This window comes from Pteropus vampyrus, unplaced genomic scaffold, assembly GCF_000151845.1.
Source record: "Pteropus vampyrus isolate Shadow unplaced genomic scaffold, Pvam_2.0 Scaffold225, whole genome shotgun sequence".
NCBI lineage: Eukaryota > Metazoa > Chordata > Mammalia > Chiroptera > Pteropodidae > Pteropus > Pteropus vampyrus.
In genome coordinates this window covers 2,197,567-2,210,054 of record NW_011889006.1, presented here as the reverse complement: position 1 = coordinate 2,210,054, position 12,488 = coordinate 2,197,567, and the positions used below count along the sequence as shown (strand labels likewise).

General features: G+C 51.8%; 1 protein-coding gene across 8 annotated transcripts in view; it reads right to left on the bottom strand.

The window, feature by feature from the left end:
* Positions 1 to 12,488, bottom strand: part of SCUBE3 (signal peptide, CUB domain and EGF like domain containing 3) — a 39,035-nt gene that overhangs the window by 5,103 nt on the left and 21,444 nt on the right. For 3 of the 8 annotated variants that reach the window (XM_011373509.2, XM_011373508.2, XM_023538515.1), the window contains 16 exons: positions 11,003 to 11,050; positions 8,572 to 8,688; positions 6,794 to 6,916; positions 6,196 to 6,312; positions 5,600 to 5,725; positions 5,173 to 5,289; positions 4,931 to 5,035; positions 4,527 to 4,643; positions 4,032 to 4,190; positions 3,584 to 3,799; positions 3,074 to 3,235; positions 2,704 to 2,871; positions 2,039 to 2,200; positions 1,421 to 1,618; positions 804 to 956; positions 600 to 679 (listed from right to left, as the gene is read on the bottom strand). In XM_011373509.2, coding sequence (XP_011371811.1) covers positions 600 to 679; positions 804 to 956; positions 1,421 to 1,618; positions 2,039 to 2,200; positions 2,704 to 2,871; positions 3,074 to 3,235; positions 3,584 to 3,799; positions 4,032 to 4,190; positions 4,527 to 4,643; positions 4,931 to 5,035; positions 5,173 to 5,289; positions 5,600 to 5,725; positions 6,196 to 6,312; positions 6,794 to 6,916; positions 8,572 to 8,688; positions 11,003 to 11,050 — 2,168 coding nt within the window. The remainder of the gene's footprint in view (positions 1 to 599; positions 680 to 803; positions 957 to 1,420; positions 1,619 to 2,038; positions 2,201 to 2,703; positions 2,872 to 3,073; positions 3,236 to 3,583; positions 3,800 to 4,031; positions 4,191 to 4,526; positions 4,644 to 4,930; positions 5,036 to 5,172; positions 5,290 to 5,599; positions 5,726 to 6,195; positions 6,313 to 6,793; positions 6,917 to 8,571; positions 8,689 to 11,002; positions 11,051 to 12,488) is intronic. The other 5 variants (XM_011373511.2, XM_011373510.2, XM_011373514.2 and 2 more) reach the window with 4 other exon arrangements.

Genomic DNA, 12,488 nt, shown 5'->3' with positions numbered 1-12,488 from the left:
ATTTTTGTCATCACGTCTCTTATTTTGATGATAATACAAACATCATTAATCAGATAAATTTTTTGCATTAATAATTTGTGAAGGATAATACTAGGACTAGGACCATAGTTTCTTCAGTGATTTTCTCAAACTGGGATTCAGTGACCCAGGTGTCTAGTCCATTCTTTAATATTGGGAACATTTCCTTTCCTTTAAAAGAGGACTGTACTGAATTAACTGAGAAATGCTGTGCTAATCTGCTTTTCTGTGGGAGCTGAGGAGGGAGTAAGAAGGAGGGGACTTATGCAAAAGCACCTTTCTATACCTCATTTTCCCTATGTTTTTTGATGGAAGAGGTAGGAGACATTTCATCTCATCTTTTTCTCTTCTCCCAAGGAGTGCGTGATACTACAATCAGACGAATTTAGGCTCAAATCCCAGTTTTACCATTGGGCAAGTTCTGTAATTCTCTGTGCCTCAGGTTTCTCATCTGTATACTGGGAATGAGGAAAGTAGCTACTGCATAGAGCTGTTGTGTGTATCAAATGAGAATATTCATGTAAGCACTTAGCATATTCCCTGCACGATGTTACACATTCATATTGTTTATATTCACTTGCCTTTAAAATCTCCTGGTGGTTTTCAGATGCATAGAGCCGGCCATCTCGCACAATGTCTTCTACCAGCTGCTCATAGTCCTCTGCAAAGTCAACCAAGGAGAGGGGTTTAGGGGTTGGAACTCTTCCTGCTCCCCTTGCTGCCTCCCAAAGCCCATGAGCCTGCCCTTTCTCACCCACCTCCCTGGCTCTGCTGCCAATGCTTACCATCATAAGTAACATAGGGGATCTGGAAGCCACGGGCACTGTTGGCCTCGCTTGTCTTGAAGTTGATCCAGAGCTTCCTGGAGCGGGCTGTGAAGGCGATGGGGCGCTCATATGTCTGGCAGGTCTCGTAGGTGGTAATGGAGGATGGGGAGGCTGGGAAGGCAAGCAGCAGATCAGGAGCACAGCAGGGCTTGGGAAAAGGAACCATGCTGACAGAGGCTCTCCCCTGTGCATGCACCTCCCTCACCCCACAAGATGTACATATTGTCTCCCACTGCCCTGGGCTTGTTCCACAACTCCTCTTTGACATCCAGGCACTCACATAGTGTAAGAAATTTGCCATTTAAATGAATGGGATGGGCATTCTAGCATGGGCAAACATGCTAGAATAGGAAAGCGACCCATGTAACACTACTGGAGTTCTAGTCCCACTGCTGGCTTTCTTAACTCTGCTGTCCTTTGGACATGTAGCATTCACTGCTGATTTCCTTTGTTAGCTTCTTTCCTCCCAGGCCCTGTCTGGTCACTGCCCAACTTCTTCTTGTACCAATCTTCTCTCTCTCCCTCCCAACCAGATTTGAACTACCCTTCCCTGGCCCAGCTCTGCAGCCACCCACAGTTCTTTCTCATGACGAGGACGTCCCCACACTCGTCCTCAGATGGCAGGAAGATCTCGGGTACCACGATAAGGATCTTGCGCTTGGGTGGGGGGTTGATGTTCCAGATGCACTCCACGCCAGCTGGATAGTTGCCTGGGTAGTTGGGGGACTCAATATAGCCAGTGAACTCACCCAGCTCCCCACCACACTGACGATCTGTAGCCAAGCGCCGGTGGACAGAGCAAGAAAGAAAAGGGAAGTCAGTGGGGAAATGGGTCAGGGAAATTGAAGAGTTCTGAAGTGGAAATCAGACACATGTAGGTAGCCACCTTCCTAGTTCATTATTCTCCAAGTTCTGGGTCTACCTTCCTTCCTGCTCTTTTAGTACCTTTTCATCTCACCTCACCTGTCTTTGCCTCTCCATCACCTGTCTCCAGGGAGAGGGTGCTATAGGGCCTAGCCCAGCAACTGGTCTTGAGGTTGAGTGGGTTGGGGAGAAACGGAGGGTAGGATTTTCCTGCCCATCTACTCCTCAGCCCTGCTCCCTGTCAGTTTACTGCCCCAATCCACTTCTTCCCAGACCCATTGCTCTCAGCCATCTCTAACCCCTTTTCCACAGCCTGGTCTGCCACTTACTCTTGCACTGGGCTACACTGGTAGAGCCATCGAAGTCAGTGCTCGTGTTTCCTGGACAGCGGGTGCAGAAGTTCTGACGGAAGTCAGGCTGATAGGATCCCATGGCACAGCGAATGCAGCGATGGATACTGGTATTGTAGTAGTGCCCCGGAGAGCACTGGACTGCAGGCAAGGGGGAAAGTAGGAGTTTAGATGGTAGGCACCTGGGAGTTCTGGGGCATGGGATGGGCAGGACACATTCGTTCTGGAGAATCAGGAGACTGAAGACACCAAAGTTCCTTCCAGAGTTCCAACTTTTCCTAGTCAAGCCAGAATTTAAGCCCAGGGTAAAACAAACTTGATAGAGCGGTTGGCAATCCTTTTCTTTCAAGAACTGAGCATAGTGCCAGACTTATATGGAAACTCATTTGCAGTATTGAGGGGAATGTGCCACTAGCTCGCCAAAGCAGAGTGGTAATTGAGACTGCTATTTGTTCCCCAATTCCCAGGCTTGTGGCTTACGGAGGGTCAGGATGGGTCCTATGAGCAGGATGGTGTGGTCGGTCAGGCAGCTGGACCTTTCCTGGTTTGGGGAAGATGGGGGGGGTAACAAACTTGGATCTGGAGAGTTTTGGGGAAGTAGTTTGGGTAGGGGAGTTCCCTAGTGGGGTGAGTAGCCCACTCACCTTTGGTGTCACAGTCTTGGAAGGAGATGGCCCCCTCATGTTTGGTGGTGAGGCCCCCACCACACGGGAAGCACAGAGTCCGTCCTGCTTCAGGTTGGTAGGTGCCACGTGGACATAGCTGGCAGGGCTTGAACCCATCTACAGAGTGTTGGCCAGGTGAGCACTGACCTGCAATGAACCAAGGGCCCAACTCTGATGGGGATGGACCTGATCATCCCTTTGGGGTCACCCAGTCTCAGGGGACAGAGGCACAAAACAGGATGTTGACTAGGCGAGTGGCCTGGAGCCTGGGCCTGCCCTTGGGAAATCCCATGCCCATGGGCGTCCCAGTGCCCACCCTACCCCACTCTATTATTTGTTCCCCTGGCACCTGCACATGTGGTGACGTTGGTGGCTCCAAGAGGCCCGTGGGCATCACTCCCAGGGCAAAGGTCGCAGGAGAGTTGCCCTTCTCTCTCCTGGAAGGTGCCCGCTGGGCATGGCACACACTGCTCCGTCTGGCCGTGGTAATACGTTCCCTGCGGGCAGCTGACTGAGGGAGAGTCGGCCGCGCTAGCCACCCACCCCCCCTATTTCCCACCACCCAGGCCTAGGACTCCCCACTCCCCCAGATTCAAGGAGAATCACTTTGTCTGGAAACAGAATCCTGCTTGAAAGAGTTAGGAACCAAAGCCATGTGCAGGAGGGTTGTTGGTCCTACCTGTTGTCCTTCTAGATTTCAGTCTGGGACTAGGGAGGGGAGGATGTTGGACAGGACGGTCTTGGCTGCCTCACAATTTAAGAGATGCAACTGAGGCCATAAAGTGTTCTGCTCTATGTCAGGCCCTAGGTGGGCCTTCCCCACTCCCATGATCCCCTGGATCCCCGCAAGCTCCCTTACCACACTTGGCCCCAGTGCGGTGCTGCCCAGGTCTACAGGCCTCCACCGGCTCGGCTCGCTCCCCAGCTACTGGGCCCGGTTTGTGGGCCAGCTCATAATCAAGGCCTGCCAGGCGCAGGAGGAAGCGGTCCTGGTTAATGGACTTTCTAAGCATCTTCAGGGACCCTTTCAGCCGCCGTTCCATCCGCTGTCGGAGACAGGGTAGCCCACAGCCAGCTGGTGGTGGATGGTGGTATGGGTCATGGAAGGAAGAGAAAGAAAGTGTGAACAGGAGGACAAGAGAGCAAAGATCGGAGCTAAGGTAAGAGGGACTGACTCTTGGGTTTGGCATTAGGCAGGGTCTGCCCTTAGTACAGGCTCCACCTGTCCCTTTGCTATTGAGACCTGTTGTTTCCCTACCTCTGCCCTCCCCTTTCCACCCTCCTTCCAACAGTGCCCCCAGTCCCACCTGTGGTTTCTTCGGCTCTGACCTCTGCCTCCAGTTCCAGGGTGAGCCGAGTGACTTCTTTGCCTGGAGGGGTCCGGGCCCGCCGGCCCTTGCCCTTCCGAGAGGAGTCACATTTGAGGTGGATGAAAGTGACCTGGCAGTCAGAGCAGGGGGCACCACCTGGGGGAGAGGCCTTGTTAACCCCAGGGGCATCCCTTGGGGACAGGGAGAGTTCTCACTCCCAGCTCTCACTTTTCCACCCCAAGCCAGACAGACCTCACTAGATCTCCTGACTGCAACTATCTCAATTCTCTTCTAGTCTAGGATACTAATTAGTTGGTGTGAGTAATATCCTAGGACTTCCTTGAGCCTATGCCTACAACTGCTTTTGCCCTTGCTCTTTACAGAGTTCAGGGTGCCAGTGGGTTTTTGGAGATCTCGCTAAGCAGAAGAGCTGAGAGATGGGAAGGGTTTGGTGGCCAGATAGCCCATTGGAGTGTGGTCCCCAGTCCAGACCTGGCCCCAGGATTCTGCTGGCCTCCTCCATTTTGCCTTTGTTTCGCAGGTGCAAACGGCATTTGGCGTCCTTGATCTTGAAGGAGGCCCGCTGTTTAACCGACAGCACTGCAGCCTCTAGAGGGATGGTAGAAACTCAGCACAGCCTGGGGGCCCCATGAGGGTAAGGTTGCTGTGGAGGGTGTTGAGAAGCTGGGTGATAAGCTAAGGGCTTGGCTGGAGGAGAGGGATAAGGAAAGCCAAGGAAATCAGATGTTAGGGGCAGAGAGATGGTAGCAGGGCTGGAGAATTACAGAACAAAGAAAGGAATCCAGAAAAAAGGCCAGGGTAGTTAATGAAGAAGAGGAAAAGGGGTCAATAAGCAAGAGAATAGGGTGGAAACAGGCCTCTGGGCTGGTGCTCACCATGGCAGTGGTTGGAGTTTGTGCTGTTCCCGGTGTGACCAGCTCTGGCTGGAGTGGCCCTGGGGCTGGGGGTGCCACAGCTCACCGTGAAGCCATTTTCAGACTCTGAGAAAAAGAGGCTGTCACAGCTCTGACCTGACCCCACAACTCCCACTAGTTGAAAGATTCTAAGGGGAGCAGACGAGCTGCCTGAACAGCCATATTTCCTCCCCACCAGCCCTCCAGCAACTTCTTCTCTGTACCTGGCAAAAACCGGGCCCTGGAGGGGCAGGTCAGGGAACAGGTGTCCTTCTTGCCAGACCGGTTGCAGTTGAGCATGGCTTTCGAGGCACCAGGACTGCCCTGACATTTTACCGGCTCTAGGGAGGGGAGAAAAGCCTGAGGAAGAGAGGGCCTTCCTCTCTCCCCATCTCCCCGAACTGGGTAATTTGGAGGAAGAGAATTAGCTACATGCAGAATAATTGTACATGGAATCTGACAAAGGGACAGGAATGAAGGGATTATTTACTGGAAACTTCATATCTCTAACTCAAATGGCTAATTTCTCCACCCTTTGCTACCTCATACTTTCCTCAACATGGAACTCCTCACTACCCCCTCTCCACTCACCCCCTGCCCGCCTTCATGAAACTGCAGTGCCATCTATGGCCAGCAGAGGGTGCTGCCCACCTGTGCAATCCTTGCCATTCCAGTGCAGCCGGCCCTGGCCTGCTGGGCAGGTACACTGGTAGCTGCCAGGAGTGTTGATGCAGCCAAAGCGGCAACCTCCCCGATTGATGCTGCACTCATCCACATCTAGAAGAAGGAGTAGGGAGACAGAGATAAACATTGGGGGGGGGGGCGGGGGGGGGGGGGGGGGCGGAGGTAGCCAGGGAGCGGACAGTAAGGACCTTTGGTTCAAGATGACTACTGGCTTGAGAAGAGCTCAAACCTCAGACTTCCTTCACTTTTCTCTGTCCACAGTCAAAAGGATGATCGAGAAGGGGCCAAGCTGATGAGCTTTTTAAAGCCTTCCACTCCTACTTGTGAGTAGGGCTGTAATTTGGGAACTAAGGATGGGAGTCAAAGAACAGTGATGGGGATGGCAGATAAAAACTTTGGAGGCAGGCTGCTGTTCCCTGATACCTGATTCCCAGTTGTCTTAATTCCTCCCATTTCATCACGATGGATGCAGACATGGCACGTGTACCTGGGGATTGCCCATAGCCACAAGGCTTGTTCAGTTGAAGGGTGAGGAGGTGAGAGGGGCCAAATTGCTGGCTTACCCCCACAGTGAGTGACACCATACAGCAGGTAGCCATGATGGCAGAGGCACTGGAAGCTTCCTGGCGTGTTGACACATATGTGGTCACAGGTTCGATCAAAAGAACACTCATCTATATCTGGAAGAGCAAGAATTTAAGCCATTGAATCTGTTTTGAGAGACTTGACCTGGGACCCCTTGCTCAGGTGAAGGGCCCAAGTGAGGGGCCTTGGCTCTCCCCCTTAAATTGAAAGTCCTTACTCATGGCCCAGCCCTAGCAATTCAGCAATGCCTACCCATCCCCTGTGCTCCCTCCACTTGGAGTCCTTGGAATCAAGAACTGCAAGATCTGATGCCTAGGGATCAGGGCCACTTAGGCAGGTCAGACCCTGCCAAGGATATGAATTGGGGTAAAATCCAGCCCTCAATCCTTGCCAAGCTATGTGCCCCAGTCGTAATACTGGGCCACCAAGGAGGCATACATTTACTAACTCGCAGCGCAGCACTGCTTAAGGAAACTCTCCACAGTGTCTACTGAGTTTCTCAGACTCTGGCCTCCTTGAAGCTCTCCTACCCCAAGAACCTTTCCAAGGCTTTCCCCTTAGCTCAATTCTGCTCACCCTGGCAATTCCTCTCATTGATGAGAAGCTTATAGCCCTTCTTGCAGCTGCATTCAAAGCTGCCCACTGTGTTGCGGCAAATGTGGTCACAACCTCCATTGTTCAAGCGGCACTCATCTATGTCTGGGAAAGCAGGACAAAGAGAAAATCAAAGGTAGTACTGAAGGCTGAGGACAAATAAGGATACAAGATCCCTCCCTCACAGAGATGGAAAATCAAAGAGAGTCCTGAGCCTGCCCTTCTGATTTTCACTCTCTCATCTCTGTTTCCTCCCTATTCAGGGGATCTGTGCCATTAGAACACCTTTCCTCAGACTGAGTCCTCTTAGAAGGGGGACATGGGAACCAGAGTGAGGCCCTCAGAGAGTTGCCTGGAGCACAAAGTGGTGGGCATTTGACCTACAGGGCTAGTCCATGCCCTTCATTCTGCTGTTTATGGCCCTTCTCCAAAAGGCTGGTGGATAGGGTTTATCCCTTTCTGCGACATCTCTGCCTGTCACGGCCCAGGAGGGCAGATGAGGAGGCAGCACAGAGAGGTCGAGATTCAAAGGGGCAGCCCTTCAGAGAGGAGAAGCTGGGAGACAGGCCAGGCGGGGAGGACCTCCAAAGAGCCAGTGAGGCTGGGTAGCTGATGGGGGAGGGGTATGGGCCAGGCAGGGGGCTGGACTGGGAGAGGTCTGGAGAAACTCAGGCCTGAGGCAGCTTTCAGCACTAGGAAGAGAAGGGGGGTGGGGTGAGCAGCTTCCTTCCTGAGGTCAAGTTCTCCAAGCTGGTGGCAGACAGGGCCCAGGCTACTCACCCCTACTTGGGGGAAGGGCCAGGGAGGGCAGCCTTACACTTCACTCTTAGCATACCTGTCAACAGTCCTTCCCAGCAGGAAACCTCTCAACTCTGGCTGTCTGACCTGCTGCCCCAGCCCTCCCCCATCCTCTCTGCCAGCTGTTGGGCCAAAAGACACAAAGAATGAGTCCAGACCTCCTACCAGTCCCTACTCCTTGTGACCAGGGAACACAGACCTGATGAATCATTATTTTCGGTATGGCTACTCTCCTCCCCCGCCCCGCCCCCGCCGCCCCCCTCACCTTTCCCCTAGACCTGGCTAATTAAAGGAAGGTAAATAGGTTGGACAATGTGGGAAATTATAATAGCTAACACAAAGTGTTTTATCATTTGATACTGTTCTAAGTACTTTATGTATAACTCATTTAACCCTTACAGCATTTGACAAGTACAATTATTGTGAAACTGAGACACAGAGACGCTAAATAACTTGCCCTGTATCACAGAGCCAATAAGAAGTGGGGCTGGGATCTAAACTTAAGTAGCCAGACTCCAGCATCAGTGCTTTCAACTGCTACCCTATTCTCCCTCTGACCAGTATAGTCTTTTCACAGGGAAGGTCTTGGGAATGTGGGTTAAGAAGGTTATGGAACACACTTGTGACTCTGAGTACACACAGGGCTCAAATATCCTAGACCCAGGGACAAATGTAAATGGCATGTTCATTAACAAAGAGGATTGGGGACCCATAGAGGATAGGAATGAGAATAGAGAAAACAAGATAGTGCAGGGAACACTAAGGAACTGGTTAGATTTTTGTGCCCCTTGAACTGAGATGGGAAAGGTAGACAGAAGACAAGTCTTAGTTACATCCACAGTTCTTTAAAATCAGGGTAGCCTCCGTGGGGTTGAGGAGGCGTGGTCCCATATTAGGTATCTTATCTTAGATCCCAACCTCAGCCCCTTACCCCTACACTCCTGTCCTCTGAACGCCCTTACCTTTGCAGGTCTTCCTGTCTGGCTGCAGCATGAAGCCCACAGGGCAGCTGCAGTGGACACCCGTTGCTGCATCGTGGCACTTACTGTCACAGCCCCCGTTGTTGACAGCACAGGTCTCTGTTTAGGAGGGAGGCAGGAGATGGCAACCAGTTATGGGGCTGGAGGACTCCCAAACTCTAAGATAATGGAGAGCATAGAGGCCCAAAGGGAAGGCCTCAGCTGCCTCCCTGTGCTTTAGGAGCATCAAGCAGAGGCTCCCAGCCCCCATCCCCTCACGAGTGCAGCCAAGCAGTCCACTTCCCTGCCCCCCTACTTGATTGAAACAAGGTGGACAGCAGTGAGGCAGGTACAAGCCAGAGCTGTCAGGCAGGAATGTGCTGAGGGGGTGGAGGAGGTGGAGAGGGGAGGGCGCAAGGAGGGATGGGAGCTAATCGCTGCCAGGGAACAAGAAGGGACAGACAAGAGTTTCCTCCTCTGTCTACTGACTATCTATTTGGTGGGGGAGGTGGGGGGAGTGGGTCATGGTGGGACATTCTTGGAAGGAGTGAGCCTGGTGATTCCTAAGACATTTGAGGGATGACCATCAATTCTTCCTCCTTGCCCAGCTGTCTTAAGAAAGACCCTAGTTCCGTTACTGACTGGTCATCCTCAGAGGAGACAGCACCTACTCGGTCATTTCCTAGCCCGTTCCAGGCCACCTCCGGCTCCTTCTGAGCCCTCCTTTTAGTACCAGATGGAGGTAAGCTGGCTGTTCTGTTGTAACTTTCCTAATTCGAAGACTGGTTTAGGGGAGGTTAAAGGAGGGGGCACAAGAAGAATCAGAGAAGGAAAGGTATAAGAAGACAGGTGAAGGAGAGAACCTCAGAGCTAAGGGTCTCCTGTTGCCCCCCTCCCCTTGACTGGTAAATTTTCCTTTCACTGAGAGGTTAGAGTAGGGGAAGTATGGATAGGTCACTCTCCCTATTTTCTGAATTCAGAGTAGGAGAAAAACAGGTTTAAATTGCAGCCCAGGAGTGTCAGGTGAGCCAAGGGAAAAACCATCAGCTCAAATAGTGCAAGGCCCTAACACAGGGACTGTGAGGAGGTGAAGGCCATCCTCTGGGGGACCTAGAATTCTCTCATTAGACAAAATCTCAAGACCCTGACCTCCACTAGAGAAGAGAAGTGAGTGGTCCTTAGAATCAGGAGAACTGATGAGAAAGGCATCAGAGACTACTATCATCTTGAATCTTTTGACTCCTAAAACTCTGGTCTCACCAAGGAGACCGCCAAGGCAAAGGCACCAGAAGAAGGCCAGCTCTTCCTGTCAGTCCCTGGTCATGCCCTGGTCCCTCAAATGCCCGGGTTTGGGAGCAGCCACAGTGTGATCTCCTATGTGCAACTCTCACTTTAGTCTCTCCTGAGGTTCCTCAAGATCATGGAAGGAACGTGGGAGGGAACCTTGAGTTAGGGCTCTGAGCCCAGCCATCCCCTCCAAGAATGTTCTTAGCATAAGAAGAGGTCCCCCAAGCCCTGGAGCAGGGAGAGGGGAACAGAGATCATGTGCCAAGTCCAGGTAGATTCTGAGGGATCCAGGATGGGAAGCAGCAGAGCTGGCACAATGTCCATCCCAGGTTGACAGAAAGCTAGGCATAGCTGCCCGCCCCTATAGGATAGTGTTCTCTAGGGCAGGGTTGGGGCAGCAGGATGGCCTGGCTTCAACCTTTGCTTTTCAGGTCACAGTATTAAAATTACAACTTACTCTGCACCAAGAGCTTACTAGATGCTCTATATGCACTATCTCAATCATCACAACAACCCTAAAGGAGGACTCATCCTCCCTATTTTACAGAAGATAAACAGAGGATCAGAGAGGAAAGTAGCTTGTTTAAAATCATACAGTTAGAAGGTGGCAGAGCCAGAATTCAGACTCAGGTCTGTCTGAACTCACATGTCATGCTCTACACCATTATGATGGAAGAGGCTGGTGAGTGATGCTGGGACTGTGCTCTAATGTGGGTAAGAAGCCCCAAGGAGAGGATGACATCTAAATCCTAGCCTGCCCCTATCGCAGGTGGCACAGTGGACACAATGGGTAAGTGGAGCTGGCTGGGTCTTCAGCTGTGTATAAGGCAGAGAAAGGGAGGGAGGCAGATGGTTGTTAGAAGGTGGGTGAGGGAGAAGGTGGAAGGAAGGAGCAGGAAAGGAGAGAAGGAGGGTGACAGGATCAAACAAAGACAAAACCAACATGAAGGCTCCTGGGCCAGCTCTTGGGGACTCCGGAGACACTCAGTGAGTGGGTCCAGTACCCAGGCTGCCAGGGGAGCCCTGCTGGCAGGCTGGAGCCCAGACAGACTGGGTCCAGTGGGCATGCGGTTAGTGGGAGCCCCAGCGGGTTAGCCCTTCCCCTAGCAAGCCAGTGAGAGCAAGCGGAGAGAGCAGACATATTTACCATTAGAAACGGCCTGAGGGGGGATGTGCTGCTCTAGCCGCCTTTCCCCTGTTTGACATTGTAAAAAAGCTGTTTAGATGCTGGGCAGGAGCCACTGTGGCCCATTGTGCCCCCAGGCCACACCCCCCTCCAACCCTGCAGGCCCAAACCACTAGTCCCAGTTGACTAGCCCTGTGACTCCAAAACTTCACTCCCCAGCCTTGTCCTGCCTGGAATCCTCAAAGAAGCTGGGCTCTCACCAAATGACTGATGAGAAACTGAGTCTCAGAGAAGGGCAGTCATGGGCCCAGTACCACACAGCATGCCAAAGGCAGAGCTGGAATCTAACCTCAAATCTTGTAAGCTGCCTACCCACCCTTTCTGCTAAACTATACTGCCCTCAATCTCCCTACCAAATCTGAATGTCCTGATGGCCCCAAACAATGAAGTGTCCTCCTACCAGGGCTGGGGAGAAGAATGAGGTGCAGGGCAAGGTAAAATAATTTCTCTTGGAGAAGAGGGAGAGGAAGTCAGAAAGAACATGGCTGTGAACCTTAGAACAGCCTCGTTTGCTCTCTCCTACCTCACTTAGCTGAGGCCTAGAAGGCAGAATGGGTCTTGCATTAGGGAAGAGCTCAAGCTTAAGGGGTATTTTCAAAAGCAGCCATGCCCAGGACCATCTGAATAGAAAGGAACCTGAGTGGGACCTGCGCACAACTACGGGCCCCGAGCTCTGTCCTGATACATGCAGCTTTTCCTTGGGGACTGCGTGCAATTTCTTTTGGGAGACTCTGGGGATGTGTGAGTGTGTCTAGGGGATGGTAGGAGGTTGGAAAGCAGAATTAGATTTATGATGGAAAAATTAAAGGAGCTGGAACAATCAGCCTAGAGAAGGCAACATGAAGACCTAAAAATGTTCCAAGCTCTTTGAAGAGTTAGTTCAGAGGGAAACACGTAGCAGGTAAGGTTTTAATTAGAGAACTTCAGAACTGTGTGCACGAGTCTCTGGAGCAGGTACCTGAGGGAGAGCTTTAAGAGCATCATCTGTTCCCCTGTTCTTGTGTCTGGGGGAAAGACGGTGCTGTCTGCAGAGATGGAATAGGTCTATGGAGTGAGATGGAGGAGAGTCTGGTTCTTAAGCTGAATGTCATGTCTCTGATAGATGCAGAGTAACTGTGTTCACACCTCCCCACCCCCAGCATGTTGTAGCCCACGAGGTGAATGGCCATCCATAAGTACTGTGCCCACAGAACAAGCTCACCCCGTGCCTGGCTCAAGGCACAGCCTTTCCCCCTGCCGAAACTCTTTTATTTCCCACTTCTCCAAGGAGACACTCATCCCATCATCTTTTTCAGTACTCTGTGAACATGTAGTAACTGGCCTTCATGAAAGACCTAAAGGCTTAGGGAATTAGGAATTACATTTAAGAAATTAAACCCATCTATGGGACCTGAAGATATGTGAGGTAAGGCTTAGCAAGTCAGGGAAAGGGATCCAGGTGTTAAGG